Source organism: Penicillium cinerascens (assembly GCF_028974065.1).
Source record: "Penicillium cinerascens strain IBT 15544 chromosome Unknown contig_24_segment0_segment0, whole genome shotgun sequence".
NCBI lineage: Eukaryota > Fungi > Ascomycota > Eurotiomycetes > Eurotiales > Aspergillaceae > Penicillium > Penicillium cinerascens.
In genome coordinates, this window is record NW_026695290.1 from 3,554,000 (window position 1) to 3,570,681 (window position 16,682).

The 16,682-nt window shown below is 54.0% G+C and overlaps 5 protein-coding genes across 5 annotated transcripts; 2 read left to right on the plus strand and 3 right to left on the minus strand.

Annotated features, from left to right (window-relative positions):
* Positions 1–441: 441 nt before the first annotated feature.
* N7498_004452 (uncharacterized protein) lies at positions 442–2,520 on the minus strand (the record flags this gene model as incomplete). Its single annotated transcript, XM_058451514.1, has 1 exon — positions 442–2,520. The coding sequence occupies one exon, from the start codon at positions 2,518–2,520 to the stop codon at positions 442–444; it is 2,079 nt and encodes a 692-aa protein (XP_058310976.1).
* Positions 2,521–2,834: 314 nt separating this feature from the next.
* On the minus strand, positions 2,835–3,335 carry N7498_004453 (uncharacterized protein; the record flags this gene model as incomplete). Its single annotated transcript, XM_058451515.1, has 1 exon — positions 2,835–3,335. One exon carries the CDS (start codon positions 3,333–3,335, stop codon positions 2,835–2,837), a length of 501 nt encoding a protein of 166 aa, XP_058310977.1.
* Positions 3,336–3,780: 445 nt separating this feature from the next.
* On the plus strand, positions 3,781–5,259 carry N7498_004454 (uncharacterized protein; the record flags this gene model as incomplete). Its single annotated transcript, XM_058451516.1, has 1 exon — positions 3,781–5,259. One exon carries the CDS (start codon positions 3,781–3,783, stop codon positions 5,257–5,259), a length of 1,479 nt encoding a protein of 492 aa, XP_058310978.1.
* Positions 5,260–6,455: 1,196 nt separating this feature from the next.
* N7498_004455 (uncharacterized protein) lies at positions 6,456–7,340 on the plus strand (the record flags this gene model as incomplete). Its single annotated transcript, XM_058451517.1, has 3 exons — positions 6,456–6,482; positions 6,545–6,834; positions 6,896–7,340. The coding sequence occupies 3 exons, from the start codon at positions 6,456–6,458 to the stop codon at positions 7,338–7,340; spliced, it is 762 nt and encodes a 253-aa protein (XP_058310979.1).
* Positions 7,341–8,725: 1,385 nt separating this feature from the next.
* N7498_004456 (uncharacterized protein) lies at positions 8,726–16,396 on the minus strand (the record flags this gene model as incomplete). The annotated part of the gene is made up of 10 exons (XM_058451518.1): positions 8,726–9,679; positions 9,725–10,384; positions 10,440–13,099; positions 13,154–13,656; positions 13,696–14,155; positions 14,224–14,404; positions 14,446–14,598; positions 14,750–14,836; positions 14,922–15,728; positions 15,791–16,396. 10 exons carry the CDS (start codon positions 16,394–16,396, stop codon positions 8,726–8,728), a joined length of 7,071 nt encoding a protein of 2,356 aa, XP_058310980.1.
* Positions 16,397–16,682: the final 286 nt, after the last annotated feature.

The following is a 16,682-nucleotide window of genomic DNA, read 5'->3' on the forward strand; positions in this document are numbered from 1 at the left end:
ATACGGTGGTATTAGCAATTAAATAGATTTCCACCAACAGGCCATGCAAGATAAGCAGCGGCACAAAATAGTTGAGGTAGGAATCTGCGGGTATTTAGTATGAATTTTTCGATAACCCCATCCAACATCATATAGCTCACAGATCCTAGCACGCAAGGCAGGGGTCAATTCTGGTGATCGCGGCATGAATTGCTTCATGCTTATAGACGTATATACGCGTTATTTTAGTAAACAGAATAACTTCAACTAATGCTAAAATGGAAGCGATGATATTAGTGCGATGAAAAGGAGGTGCAAATACTTTCGTCACCACACTGTATATTGGCCTGATTGATAATATTCTTACTTCATTTAACTATAACCATCGCTACATCATATCATTCCAGATGCCCAAAACTACCCGGAAAACGTAGGTGAGACCGGTTCAGCCCTCTCTACGGCTTAGATTACACGCCTTCCGCGGCGAAATTGAGCAATCTCCTCCACCGGCAAAGACGAAGAATCACCCACGGCCGGACAGAACTCGAACTCCAAGCAGTCTCCCACAATAAGCACACACCTCTCGCTGGCCGGGTTGAACCGCTGTCGCTGCGGACACTGCGGGCCGTCTTCGGTGATGCACTTGTTGAGCGCCGGGTCGAACACCATATCAGGGCTCTCGCACACAGGCTTGCTCTCTGTCACACAGGTGGCCTTGTCCTCCTTCCACACCTTGTTGGGTCCACAGTCCGGCGGGTCCGGGGAGCGGCAGTCCTCGCCATCCCAGTATGTGCCGGAGCCGTCGAGACACCTGGGCGGTTCTGGGTGCACGCACTGTCCGTCGCGGAGTTCCAGGGCGCCGCAGTCTCCCGGAATGTCGGAGATGCATTCGCCGTCTTGCTCGTGGTAGCCATCGTCGCACTCGGTCCTTTCAGACTTGCGGCACTTTCCCTCCGGCTCGTACCATTCGTAGCCGTCTTGCGTGCACTCCGGGTACTTGCGGGCAACGCAGCGCTTGTTTCGGTAGTCTGTGCCGTCGGGGCAGGAGGGCGGGCCGACGAGACACTCGCCGTTGACGAGGACGCCCGTGTCGCAGGTGGGCTGCTTGTTGGAGATGCAGTCGCCATCCGGGGTCATGGTGAACGGGTGCGGGCAGCTGGGTCGCGTGGATGAGACGCACTGGCTGTTGGAGTAGACGAAGGGCTTGAGGCAGAAAGGTGCTTCGCCAGTGAGACAGGCGTTGCCGTCGTAGACACCGCTTGGGCAGCTCGGCATGTCGTCGACGGCGCAGTGGCCCTTGCCGTCGTATCTAGCGCCGGGGATGGAGCACTGGGGAGCAGTGTCCGACACGCACTGGTCGCCTTCGAAGTGGGTGCCCTGCGGGCAATTCAGCGCGACAGTGGAAACACACTGGCCCTTGACCAGCTTGGTGTCCTCCGGACATTCGGGCTCGGTTCGAGCCACGCATTGGTTGGTTTTGCTCCTGTCGTAGCCGTCCGCACACTCGGGCTGGGTTTTGGAAATGCATTTCCCGTCCACGAGGTCGGTGAACGGATCACAGATGGCAGGGAGAGGCATCCGTTTGCACCTTCCGCCGGATTTGTTCCATCCAGGGAGGCACCCGGTGTCGCCAGTCTGGGAGACACACGAGACGCCGTCCCAGCTGGAGCCCTTGGGGCAGCATTGGGTGGCACCGATGGAGGGCGTGAAGGAGAGATCGTAGCCGTCCTGGCACGAAGGGCCGTCGATGGATGTGCATTGCTTTCCATCCACGCGCAGCGAGGGGTCGTCCCCGCAGGTTGGGGGCTGGCGAGCCACACACTTGTCGATCTCGGGGACGAGCTTTTCGTCCGCTTCACACCGGGGCGCGGTGTCTGACACGCAGACGCCGTTCTTCGGTTGGGTGTTGGGGGCGCAGCCATTGCTGGTCGTCGAGACGCAGAGACCGACCTTGGGATCGAAGTCCATCCCGAGGCCGCACGAGGGTGGGCTCTGGCTGACGCAATATCCATCGATGTATTCGTTCCCATCACCGCAGGTGGGGCCCTGCGAGCTAACGCAAGATCCGTCCTGGAAGTAGTCGGTGGTGCCGTTGCACTGGGGCGGGACCTTGGAGAGACAGAGGTTTCCTTCACGCTGCAGGTCGCCGTCGCACGTCGCCCCGCGGGGGTCAATGCAGGTTTGGCCCTTGAGCTCCAAGGGGCTGGTACAGTGGGGGGCGGATTCCGTGACGCAGAGGCCATTGTCATTGACTTTTTGGCCGCTATCGCATCTCGGAGCCGTGCGGGAGACACACTTCCCGTCCTCGAGAATTGCGTCACCGTGGCAGGTGGCGGTGCCCAGAACGCATGTCTTGCCGTCGAAGGACGTCCCGAAGGGGCAGCATTTGGTGTCTCCGGAGCTGGGGTCGAGGGAGGGGATAATGTCGTCGAGACTCAGTTTGCTGCGTCTCGAGGAGAAGCCCAGCGGCTCTTGCGAAATGGCCGCCTGCGTCAGATGCGTGGCCAGGAAAAGGGCCAACGCCGTCCTCAAAGGAAGCATGGTGGAGATGGATGAAGAGGAATGAATTAGGTCTGGTCATGTGTCGTCGGTGTTCAACCGCCTGCTTAAGTATCAGCGATCATCCGGTCAGGCTGGTCCTGTTGATTCCCCCCCCAATAGTTCTGGCTGATCACTCAAAAGTGCTATTCCTACAAAGCTGAATGTGCTCTGCTGTGCTCACTTCCTGCGTCTCTAGTCTGCCAGCTCAGGCCGCCTTGACATCATCGTGATGTGGAGAAGCAATGTCCGCGATGGAGATCTCAAGTGGCGCGGCTGAGAAGACAGTAGAGCCGAGCATGCTTGCGCGAAATATCTCAGGGCGCATATACAATGGAGCTCAGCTGACCGACGTGGTCACGGTCATGCCGTGAAGACAAGTCTCCGCTTTGCAGCTCCCAACCTCGCTGGGTTGAGATCACCACAGTGATCAACGGGCCACCCACCACCTGAATTGCTACCTGTGGGGAATGGTTTGGTCTGGGAATAGTCTGCGTATCGTTCTTGAACCTGCCTGCATCAAGATCTTCATTCCCCGAGAGTGATCGGGTGTGACGACTGAAGATATGCGGCAGGTCAAGACTGTGAAGCAACTCCACCGGTTTGGACTGCTCGCTTGCGTTCGCATGTGGATCCAATCCTCGATCTTCCATCGAACCAAGTGTGCGTCGGCAAGGCACGGTCCGTCCGGACCCTTCCGCAAACCCGCGGCCCACACCCGAAATGAACACTACCCTAAGTACCCACATAGTACGCAGTGGCTGAGACCGATGTGGGATCACAGCTCCGATTGGGCATGCGTAGACCATGAGGGCCATGGCAATTTCAGCTCACCCGGGGCCACCGGGACCAGGTGGGGATACCCACGAAGGCAACCGGCTTGAACTGCAGGACAGCTTGCATCATGCTGCAGAATACGGAGATCAGACCCACGGTTCTCTGTATGCCTCTTGCATGGCCCTATTCCGCTCGAAAACCTGTTGCCTGCAATCAAATGACCCTCAGCCCCGACAATCACTGTTCGCAGTTGAACCTCGATTACGATGTACTCCGTAGCTCCACCCTGTGCAGTTTGGCGGGGGCCATAGCGAGATGAAAATAAAAATAAAATAAAAATAAACCAACAAGGTAGGTTTTCCGAAGAGCCCTGTTACCACGCGAGGAGGCCATGCAGTCATATAGAGACCAATTCGATAGGGAGGCGCACATCTGAGGACAGGACGGACTCATCTTTCCAAAGTCCGAGTTCACTTCTTTCTGACAATGCGATCAATCCTCGGCCTACCACTGCTCCTGGCCCTTCTGGCCAACAAAGCCGTCGGCAAGGCCGCCTCAGCTCCTTCTTCCACCCAGTGCCTCACCTCGAGCGTTTCCAGAGAGGCAAGCTGGAAAGCATGCTGTGGAAGCGGCCAGACGGGTGGCACAGCCGACCTTGATGGCATATCATTCGACTACACCTGCAACACCTTCCTGAGCCCCTCCAAGGAATTCGACGGCGGCAACTTCGACAGCGCGTACAAATGCGCCGCGGAGTGCGCCAAGTCCAACGACTGCGAAGCCGCGTTCTGGGCGGAAGGCTACAATGCATGCTTCTACACGACCGATTCGCCCACGCAGAGCATATCCAGGAAGTCATTCCTGATGTTCCAGAATAAGAGACCCACGCCGAATCGCCAGCCGGGAGGGCCGACGGATTGTCAGGATTTGGTCGGTCAGGCTCAAACCGGCTGTCAGGATTCGGAGAGGAAAATCTGCGATACGCGCGTTGCGGATAAGGAGGGACTGCTGCGCGGGCAGTTCGATAAGCATATTGCGGATCTGGGAGAGCAGCACCGTGAGCAGTGTAACAAGCGCATTGCAGACCAAGAGCAGCAGCTGATGGGACAGTGCGACCAGAAGTGGTTCAAGCGATGCAGCGACGACAAAGAGGAGCTCCGCAAAAAACTGGAGCAGGATCAAGCTGCCCAGGATGAGGCGCATCGCAGGGTCTTGCAGAAGCTCCAAGATCGCATCGATCAGCTTCAGAAACGCGACGGAGCTGGAAACGGGGGCAAAGACGACCAAGGAGGATCTAAGCCGTCAAGCTCAGCAGGCAGTCCAGGCCTGCAGGTACCCAAGCAGAAGCAATGGAAGTGCCCTGACCAGGACGGCAAGCAGTACACCGTGCTAGGCGTCACCTACCAGGTCTTCTGCCATTCCCACCCCACTGGCCGAGCGATCGAGGGCGGCAAAATGGTCTCCGAGAAGGACCCGGGCTTCCTGATGGCGCTGTGCTCTGTGGATCACAACTGCCAGGGCATCAGAGCCCAGAGCAACTATGCTGACTTGGTTGGGGACTGGGAGAGCCCTCCAAAGAAGACCATCAAGTACCGCGACTGGTGGAGCATCATTCCAGTCTCGCCAAAGCCGACCCAGAGTGCTATGGCGCCTGATCTCTTCAGCCGTCCTGCCGATGGTACCGCTGCAAGATGCCCTGCGCTTGATGGCCAGGTCCTGGCGGTTGGGGAAAATCAATTCCAGGTCAACTGCCGCAACATGTATGGGGTTCGATACCCTTACCAGGCTCCCATGGTTAAGGACTTCCGACAGTGTCTGGTGTTGTGCCTCTCTCTACAGGGATGCCACGGGGTGGGCTTTTCCTCGTATGGATGCTCACTCATTTATGAGCCCATTGCGCTGGATGCGAAATCACCAAAGAGCATGTTTTCCTCTTCTTCATATCTGGCGATGCTACGGGTGTAAATCTGAGTATCCGTCCACATTTTCCCCCCGTTTTATTTTGACACCAGTTCAAGGAAATTGTATCTACTTCGTTGGCTCAGGTCGTGGTTAAAAGTTTCGCATTTTGCATTACCGTTTATTCTGGTGAATTTTCACTCAAGGTGGTGTAAATCCTGTAGATCGAGTAAAGCTCCCCCCCCCTCCTAGATGCTATTAGTACGACGCTGATGGTATTTATCCTGCGCACCACCGCGAGTGGGACGGACACTGTCTCCTCCGAGATGTGCTCTCCGCCAGTTGAGAAAACCACATCCTTCGGTATGTCCGAAAAACACGAAGCAATTGCCATGAGGCATCTCGCTTCGCTTTCCCTGTATCTCATCATGCATATACCGATGCTCCGCCATTGTACTTAGAAGGCATGGAACTGCAGATCTTGTCAGCTGGGGTCCTTAGTCCATGTGGATCTGAGGAAGTATGTCTCCCCTCACCTGCAGGTTTCAATGTGACCACTGGATCTTCGTGACGAAACTGCCCAGCTGCAAGCAGCTGAAATACCTTGGTTTTCAAGCGGGAAATACTCAGAAGGCATAGAACCTTCAGGGCATGTGGATCTGAGGAGCCACTTTCCCCTCATCTGGACATCTTTATGTCTCCACTTCATTGTCGTGTGCTCAGCTTGCTGGGTCCAGGTGCATGGAGCTGAAAAGGTCCGATGTTCAAGCAGGAGAGTGAACTGGGAACACAGCAAAGCGAGATGCGATATGACCTAATCGCCCCCATCAACTACATCGTTCCTGGACTTCCGTCTCCGCACTGGCACGCTCTTCCCGCCACATGTGTCATTTTTATCACAGCTATCTCTTGTTTGGCTCTTAATCTTGTTTATCTCACCCCACATAACGATGATCTGGGATCCATTGCAAGAATGACATCAGATTCATTATCTAAAGATGCTCTCAGGTCAGTGTATTCGTCATTTTCAGCTGCGTTTTCGAGCTGATGAGCCAGCCACGTCAGAAGCATGCATCATATGATCTCTTATACGGTGGCACCTTGTGTGCGAGGGCAGGTTAGTGCTGCTTCCGATGGTTATAAGTAACTCCTATGCTTCCAGCTCAAGGAGTTCATGATCTTATCTTCATTCTATTCACACAAAATTTCGCAAGATCTGTGATAGCTCCCCTTTTGTTCCGTCTACCATTCGCACCGTCAAAATGGTATTCTACGCTTATGCCATCAGTGTAAGATCTCCGGGCTTGATTTACCGCAATGAGGTTCTCGAGTTAAAACAGATGAACTACAGTCAACCCACACGGAGGAATGGCGCTTCATCATTGCCGCGTCGTCCGTGGAGGTCATGGACGAGTGGTATCGCTCCTCCGTTGAGGACGGGATGGACCACCTCAAGCGAAAGAGCCCTGAGCTTTACACGTACGACTACAAAAAGAATTACCCCTATGATTTTGTTTACAAGGAGGGTAAGGCTGCCAATGTGAAGTACAGTATACTCTTCACATTGGTCCACAACGCTTGGTCGATTTTTTCGACGACGTTTTTCAACCAATTTGTGCCAGACCACATCTCGGGCAAGACGTAAGTCCACACCATCCGTGAGAGACCTTGATTGACCGCAACTGTTCTCTTTATCATCCAGGTTTTACATCCGATCCAAGAGCAACCCCCGTGTGTTCTGGAACTTGTCTGGCGGAACAGTCTTCGCCTCCAAAGCTGCCCGTACCAGGTTCAGGATCACCAGCCGCGGCGTCTCGAGAGGGGAGGTGATTCTTCCGCAGGACAGGATTACCATCAGTGCCATCGACAGTAAGGCGCTGAAGGAGAGCACCATTCACTGGAAACCTGATAACACCTTTGTCGCCGACGCCCCGGATGCCGCTGGCGGTCCTCAGGTGCCCCAGGGTCCCCCGGGCTCGGGTTCCCTTGGACATCCATACCCTGGGTACGTCCCAGGAGCTGTGAGCGAGTTCACTTTTGCGGACTTCAAGAAAAATCTCTTGGCGCGTGGAAAAGATGTCGAGGAGGCGGATGCTCTGGTTTCGTGGTTCACGGACGGGGGCGAGGAGTGGGAACTTTGCAATTAAGGGTTTTCTAGATATAGTAACTATTGGTATGTCCTCGCGGAAGAACATTTAAAAGCCGAGTGGGCCAATTCAACAATGAGACTTGCAGGGTGTTATTTATTGAAATATAGGGAGTCGCACGATGTTTGTGGCATACTTGTAACCACCACTAGCTGTGTATGTACTGTTTTGGAAAGGGTGCTCGCTCTATTCATATCGTTGCCAACATTGAAGGCTGTACAAGTGCAGTGGTCTCCGTCATGTGTCTCTACCTGCACTTGAATATATACTGCGATTTTGACTGCAATAACTGCCCAAGTGTGATATCGCCCGGCTTGAATATACAATTGAAATAATCCTCGCATGTACCAGCAGTGATATGTTGGATGATATTTAGAAGTGCGAATTCAGGTCGATGAGAACCAGAGAATTGAAAAATAATTCAAAGTTGTTGAGAAATGAAGGGTAGATGATCAGACGAAAGGAAGATGGACAGGTAATTAATGGTAAATTCTGAGGATCTTTTCTGCTCGTTCTCAGGGGGATATTTATATCCTACCCCTGAGAACTGTTTTCTAAGAGAAATGCATACAAAAGCGTTCTCCTACATCGCTGCCCGGTGTCCATGAGAAAACCCCCTGAAAACAAGCAAAGAAGGTGATATAAATGAGGAACCTGCATATACGGGCGCCCAATTCCAATAGCCTCATGGGCCTAGCTGACCAATCAGCAGCCATCGGGGCAGAGAGATGCCGACCGATATTGGCGCCTTAGGATGAGGGCTTCAATTTCCAACAAAAGTTTCCTACGTTCCGAAATATATCGTATCTTATATATATATGAATAGTTAATGTCAATTCTTCAACCCATTAAAGGGCTATCCAATAAGAACAGGCAACAAAACAGGATAGGATAACTTGAATCTGACCTTTAACGGTAGTCATAGTAGCGACAGAATCCTTATTGCGCTGCAAATATTTAAACGGATTACTCTTAAACAGTTCTGCTTCGAATCGGATGAAGCGCCTACATAGCTATTACGCAATCTAGTTAGGCTTTATCAGGTTAAATGAACTTTGATTGATTGATTGGTTGATTGTACTGATATCTAAAAATGTTAATCTTGCAATGCCAATGACTACGAGGAGCCTCTAGTAATCTATAATTGATGATAAGGCATGTGGATGTTTTGTCCTTCAGAAGTAACATAGGCCTTAAGAGATCTCAATACTTCAATATCACTACTCTTTCGACTCAGAAAAGGGCTACTAGCTAGAGAAAATCCCCGTGAGAGATAGCCAAGCGCGCGGTTTCCAGGCGAAAATGGTTGTAGTGAAGAGCTGCAAGGATTCATCAGGTAATTCCTGCTCATTAGCATCAATAGACCACGTGCAACGTTGACAAAGCTAGTGTTCTGCCACCCAGGATGCAAGAAATGAATAGCCATCCATAACGGCTTGACGAGCGTCAGGATTATCCACATAACGTGGATGCAGATCGAACAGATGTTTTGCCCTATATACAAGTCTCAAATGAACAGGAACGCCCTTTTGCACGAGTTCCATGTAGGTACGCTGAGCCTGCTCCCATGGAATAAGGTCGTCCAGGATGGGATGAACAATAAAGGTCGGCGTACGGTAGTCTCCTCGCCGAATATGAGCGAGCGGGCTGATGAATTCAACCTGCTCTGTCCGTGGACAGGGAAGGTCCAAAATGGCACCACCACTCTTCTGATCCTTTCTTTTGTTGAGTCCATGCACCAGCATGAGCACCGTTTGGCCGTGCCAATTCATGTGCAGTGCAATTCGGGAACGTGCGTCGCTCTTTGCCATCCACCCACCAGCAGCAGACATGGAGGGCGGAGGGTTGTGGGCCGTGATGGGGGCGTCCCTGACTCCTCCCCAGAGATCATAACCCCGAGCTATAGTCTCACCATAGGGAAGATTCGAATGGGACCAAAAGGGGTCTTCATAGTCCAGTGGACAGTAGAATGCTAGAATGGCGTCTGGGGGCCGGATACCTCTTTCAGGTGCTGTCCAGCCCAGACTCAATGCCAAATGGCCACCGGTAGACCACCCAACCGCCACAATCCGATCACCGGTGACCTGGATATCGTGTCGCTGCAGAGCCAGACACGGTAGCCTGGCGCGAGCCCAGCTCAAAGCATCGCAGACATCAGCCATCGGGCCCTCTTGGAGCGTAACCTCCGGACAAAGGCGGTAATCGACGCTGACAGGGGTGAATCCGAGCTCAAGAAGCAGATTCGTTTGCTGATGACGGACATCCTTTCGCGAAAGCATCACATGGCCACCGCCGTGAATCATCAACGCTGCATCACAGAGGAATGAGAAGTCAGGCGCCTGCATGTCGCGGTACTATGTTTAGGAAGAGAGAGCCTCACCAACCGGTCGCAACTTGCTTTCTATTTGTAGTGAGGAGGGATAGTAGATGTCCGCCTCCAAGGCCACCGCATCCTTTGTCGCAAATATCACCGTCTCCTGGGTTGGCAGGGGAGTGGCGATGGCAGCGTGCTGTGGCGAAGGCGCAGGTTCGGCGGAGGGCGATGCGACAATCATCCGCAGTATCCTGGATTCCTCCGTCGCCCCTTCAGACCAGGAGGTCCAACCATATCCGGCCTCTGACAGATTCTGTTGCCACAGGGTCTCTGGGGCCAGGGCATGTTTGCGCCCGTCATCGAACAGCCACCATCCCTCCAATAGCCCGAAAACGAGATCAAACCAGAACAAATTTAGTGTCAGTTCAAGAAGACACAAGATGCCATCGGGGCGGAGCATATGGCGGATATGGGAGCATGAGCGCACCAGGTTTCTGGTTGCATGGATGCAGTTAGTGGAGATGACGATATCGTATTGCCCCAGTAGCTCATCTGGAGGTGAATGTTCGATATCGAGAACCCGATACTTCATGAACGAGTATCGCCCAAACTTTTTCTTGGCGGCGGCCACCAGGGACGGCGAGAGATCGCTAAACGTGTAGTCAACCTGCTTCTGAACGGTCGACAGCTGCTGCAACAAGAAGGTGGTCGTGCCGCCAGTGCCTCTCCCCTAGCTCCAGGATGCGGATGGGGCGTGAAGCCGTGAATTGCTGGAAAGTCTGCACGAGGAACCGAGCCAGGAACAACGTGCCAGCCTTGAACATGGGTGCATTGGTGTACACGTCCTCGAGAAGCCGTTTGGATTCGACGTCTCGGAAGAGCAGTGACAACGGATCAGCACGGCCGACGAGACAATCGGCCAGGATAGGTCCCGTGGTGCGGAGGAGCAGATGCTCGGAGATGTGCTGGGGGAAGTCCTGGATGATGCGGCCGTGAATATCTTCTGACGAGGCTCTGCTTAGAGGCATGTCTGTCCGATGATACTGGCCTTCTCTTCCACGAACAACCAGTCGAGCGTCCTCAAGGATATTAAAGATCTGGTTCATGACGTTCTCATGTTTAGGCAAGTACGAGACTGTAGGCAACGCCTCCCCGGTGTCGATAAAGCTGAGGTCGCAACCGAGACGGGCAAGTGCTTCTGTCACATATGCCACCACCGGCTGCTCCTGCTGAGGATAGACCCGTTGGCGGAAATGACCGAGTTGGGCTTCGTGTACGTCATCATCGTATTCGGCGCGGTGGGTGTAAAACCACCGGCTACTGATGCTTGCAATGCTCTCATCGATGATCTCTCCCGAGCTGACCGAGTGGTCTGCGTCTCGGAGCTGCGAAGTGTGGGGTAGCATCGGATTCAATCGCAGGAATAATGATGTAAAATCCGTCAGATCCTGCAGGTCGGCGACGGTGATCGACAAACTGAAGTGTCTGTTAATTTCGCTGGCAATCTCAGTGATCATCAACGAGTCGACACCCAGGTCCACGAGGGAGGACTTGGGCTGGATGTCAGCCATCGTGATACCAAGTACATCACTCAGCATCTGCCGTAGGGCGTCGGCTGAATTGGCTTTAGGTTCAATAGCCTGGCTATCTACTGCAGCAATCGCGCCATCGGGCCTCCCATTCACCTGTTGCATACACTCGGTGGAAATGGGCTTCGGCGGGCTGGAAGCCGGCAGTGGAGCGAAGTCGGGCTGACTTGAGGGTGTGGCTCGGACTGGATCGTTCAGCTTGGACAAGGCCCTGTGCAGAGAACTCAGTGCCACCGCCGTGAACCGAGCCCCCAGCAGGAACATGACGACTTCCCCAGTTGTAGGGTCGAGGGCAAGGATGTCGTTCACCAAGGAGTTCTTTCCTTTTGCTTCCGAGTTCGAGTAGACTCTCAAATTCCGAGTGCCATACGAGCCATCCAGAATCTCCCGGCTCCAAAGGCCTTCGCCGATGGATGTGCATACAAACACCTCCTCGGCTTTACAGCTGGCCAGACAGTTAACATGGATACCGGCAACCTGCAAGATGTTGTCGATGGTGAGCGGGTCGGACGCGCCACTGGGCACCACACACTCGTCTGGCATTCGGATTTCTCCAGTCACCTCGGAATTGCAGGCAATCGCATTGCGAACACCACGATAGTAGGGGGCATAGTTGACGGCCCGCCCGAACACTTTGTAGATCACGTCTCCTGACAGTCGCTCTGCCTCGGAAACCCCGGCAATCTGCTCATACCGAAATGGCCCCAGCAGTCGGCGTAGGGACTGGAAGCGAGCGGCAGCACTCTGCTCATGATGCAACGCCACCGTTCCACGGGCATGAACCGTTGTCTGAGACGATCCGTGGTCCTTGCCGGGCTGCGTATAGAGGGAGAAATCCCAGGAGGGGTTGTTTTTGACAGCGGATAATGTCAAAGTCAGCTGGCCCGGAGGACTCAGGGCCAGAGGGGAGACGATGCTCAAGTCTAGAATGCAGGGAAGAGCGCGAGAGGTGCCGTTGCTTTCGGCCAAGACTCTTGCCGCGCGAATTGCGAGCTCGAAGTACATGGACGCTGGGCACAGGCTTTGGCCGAGCACCGCATGGCCGCGGACAGCCAAAGAGAACTCGGTCTCCGAGACATCGATATGGAAGACTGCCGTACCGTTGTACTGATCCACCAACTCGACCAGCCCTGTTTGCTTGGAGACTTCGGACCTTGTCATAGCCTCAGGGACACCGGCAGGCTTGAAGTCGATCCAGTGTTTTGTCCTTGCGAACTGATACGGGGGTAGATTCACCCACTGGTATTGAGGGTTCTGGGCAGGGTGGAAGGCCAAAAACGTTACCCGGAGACCCAAGCCCCAGAGGCGCGAAGTCGCTCTGGCAACAGTACTCAATGCATCTGGACCGCTCAGGTCAATGCGTAGAAGTGCGTCGACACGAGCAGAGGGCAGAGCTCGTTGCACCATCGGAATAATGGGAGAGGCGGACCCAGCCTCCAGCCAGACACAGGACGGATAACGATTGGCGATCCTCTGAATAGCCTCTGCAAAATAGACTGGTTCTCTTGTGTGTAGGACGATCCTGGCAGCATCAACATTGGACCAGCTCTGACCGTGGGAGCATGTTTCGACTGGGATTGCGGGCTCCCACCAGGAAATCGACTCGGCCAGCGCGCGGAGGCTAGAAAGGATAGGATCGGCCAGCGCAGAATGATACGCATGGCTGTTCTTGAGCCGGGTCACCTTCAGGACACCTGACGCGCGGCAGAGTGGCTCAAGGGCTTGGATGGAATCCATGCCGCCAGTAAGGACGATGTTTCGGGGACTATTATAGCACGCTATGTCGATGTGGACAGAATCTCCGAGCGCTTTGGCCTTCGTCAACACGGCGTCGATATCTTCTTTGACGCCCTCGACTGCAAGCATGCCACCCGGGTTCGCTCCCTAGAGCTTCTTGATAAGCCGAGCACGGTCGGTGACAAGGCGGATGCCATCGGCAAGGTCCATACTGTTGGCCACGCACAGAGCCGTCAGTTGGCCAAAACTGTGCCCGAGCATACAGGCTACCTGCAGTCCGGTCTCTATCCACGCCTTTGCGCTGGCGTACTGCACCGAGAACAAACGGGCATGCAAGGTTGGCAGATCTTCGATGGACGCAGGATCAAAGATACCTGGGAACAGCGAGGGCAATCCCAGGGTCTGGCAGACCTCGTCACAGCGAGCCAGATGACGCTGCATCGCGGGCGACTGCTCGAGTAAGTATTGTGAGATATTGACGGTAAGCCCCGTTTGGCCACCGAAGCAAAGGACCACAGGAGGGGATGGATTGGGGAGCTTAGTGGGCGCCTGAGTACCAGAGGCAACAGCCTCAAGCTGGAGTGAGAGGTTAGACAGACTTGTAGCCGTCGAGGTATGGATATAATCAAGGTCTCGGCTCTGTTTACGAGCCAAATTCCAAGCAATATCGGCGACGCTGAGCTTCTTGCCCGAAGCCCGATCCAACAACACTTACAATGCACTGGAGTAGACACGCAGGCTATCAGACGTCTTGGCTGTGAGCACGAAGGGATACTCCATATCCTCAACGGTAGTCATGGGTAGTAGTGCCCGTTGAGATCTCGTAGGAGAGTACTGCTGCAATACGATGGCCGCATTACTACCTGCAGCTCCATAGTTGTTCACGAGAGCAGTCCGAGCCTTGGACGTCCAGGGTTGTGAACGATCCGCAATGGACAATTTATCGGACTCCAAGTGGGGAATCTTCGGATTGAGCTGGTTGAAGTTGGGCTGCTTGGGAATAATCCCGTTCTGCATCATTAGCAGTGTCTCGATGCAGCCAGCCACACCCGACGCCGCTTCGGTATGGCCGATTACATCTTTGACGGAGCCGATGAGGAGCTTCTCTGGGCGGTCGTGGCCCCCAAAGGTATACCTGATACTCTCGCACTCGATAGGATCCCCTACAGGTGTGCCTGAGAGCATCCGTGAGTGGTTAGGTTGGTCGTGATATGAGAGGCCCAAATAGTCGAAGATAACTTACCTGTACCGTGTACCTCCACGTAGGAGACGTCTGTTGGGTGAATATCCCCGGCAGCGAGAGCCTGCCTGTACAAGTTAATTTGGGAGTCGGAGTCTGGCACGGTGATGGGTCTGCAATTGGAGCCCTGGTTGACAGCCGACCCAGCAATAACGCCGATGATGGGGTCACTGTCTTTGATGGCCTGGGATAGCGGTTTCAAGATAAGCACGCCTGCTCCCTCACCACGCAATATCCATCACCCTTCGCATCAAACACTTTCGAGGCACCCGTAGGGCTGAGGAAAGATGCGGCCCCTAGGTTCTGATAGAGACTCGGGGCAGTGATGACATTCACCCCACCCGCAACTGCGACTGAGCATTCGTTGGTTTGGAGAGCCTGGGATATAAGTTATTATTATATGATCTAGACTTGATGACCACGGAATGAAATAAGACACCTTGCAGGCATAATGAATGGCAACTGCGGACGAGGAGCATGCAGTGTCGAACGTAACTGACGGGCCCGTCCAGCCAAAATAGTGACTTACTCGGCCGCTGATAAATGCTCGGAGAGTTCCCATGGCGGAAAATGCTGTTGCATCTTGCGATGCCACTGGCTTCATAATCCACTGACCCTACGCCCACATAGCAGCCAACGTGATCCGTCTGTCTCTCCGACTGCGCGCAAGATCCGGCCGACTCCAAGGCTTCGTATACTACCTGGAGGAGCAGTCGCTGTTGCGGGTCCATTGACTCAGCTTCTCGACTGGATATCTTGAAAAAGCGATGGTCGAAGGCATCGGGCTCCTGTAGGAAGTTACCCCAGAACGGGCCCTTGGGTTGTCTATTCAGTTGAGCAGACTTGAACCGACTCTCTGGGAGAGGACCGACGGCATTTCTTCCGGAAGCAATCAAGTCCCAGAATTCCTGCAGTGATGCGGCCTGGGGAAAGCGACATGCCATTCCGATGACAGCAACAGAGCCCGCGGCTGTAACGGGAAAATCGGCCACGTTACCATCAGGGGTGTCCGCCCCAGACGAAAGAGCTGCGGATTCGTTAAAAGTGCCGTTGGAACGGTGATTCTCATTTGGAAATGGTGTTGGTTCCCAGGCCAAGGATCGAGGACATGTTCCCGGACCGCCGATCGAAACGACATTCAGGGTCTCTCCAGATTGCGCGTCCATGACCTGCGCCACCGTTGCGTACCACTGGCATGTCTGGACAAGGATCGATTCCAATGCGATATCGTGGAGGAATCCACTGCCTATGACTTTTCCATCTGATGTCGACCGCAGAAGGAACCCCAGATTGTCCGTGGATGGGAGCTGAAAGGCTGGATCTTGTTTGCAGAGTTGTTTGACCTGGTCCACGACTTCCCTTCGCTCCGGAAGATGGTATCGACCACAAAGCCCGACGGATGACACTTCGAGGCTAGTACCCACCAGTTGCGCGTTAAACAAGCTTTTGTCATGGACTGGCAGGGTCACGGTAGACCGATCTCGATCTGTCACGCAGGAGATATATGCCTGTATTTGATCCAAGTTAGTATGAAAAATCAGTGAAGAGACAATCCCTTGGCGATACTTACTTCGGGGAACCGCTTCAGCACGCTTTCTAAGTGTTGTCTCTCTGCATCTGACGACCAATGTACCGACAAAGTGGCGCTCCGATTAAGGGGGTCGACCTGGGAAAGCTCGTCCAGATCGATCACAGCACCAATGCAGACCGCCAGTGCAAGGGCGCGGGAGACCAGGTCGTCGAGTTCCAATCGGCTTTGCGCGGTGGAAACCGCAGCCGCGGTCAGAAACCCAGTACAAAAGCCTTGGATGTCAGTCGGTTGAGGTGCGGTTTGCAGGTACTCAACCATATGAGCCAGCACCGTCAGGGGCACGAGGAGGATGTTGTTTGGAGTTTCCATGCCTAAGATTTCTCCTGTGTCCAGGAAATGCACCAATTGGTTCAGTTTCTGGCTACCTGGCAGTTGCCGAAGGGCTGGACATGTTTGATGGATGGAATCCCATAGAGAAGGTAGGCTGTGAACTATGCGATATAGGAAACCAAGGTTCACTCTGTCGCGTAGAATGGTAGCCCGAAGCTTCAGCATTTGGGACGGGATCAGTCGAGGTATCTGGGGCCCGAACAGCAACAGGGTCTTGCCCGGGGCGGAGTTGCGGGCCGTTGTGGGTGCATGCATGACTGGAAGCGTTGAAGTTTCACTTTATGATGGGTAATGATGCATCAACTGCAGTCAGGGCCGGAATATCCATGGGCTTTAGTATGCCGCCCGACTCCAGCTTGCGGCATCCAGCTGAGGCACGTCGTGAGCTCCCTGCGCCTGGCAAGACCTAGTATACGCGGCGAGTATCTCAAGACGGGGAATATCTGTCTGACAGGCACTTAGATAGATAGAGAATGGCGTGGTCTGTAACGGAATCCGTCAATATGGATAATCCCTAACCATCCTAAGCTAGTGAACTAGC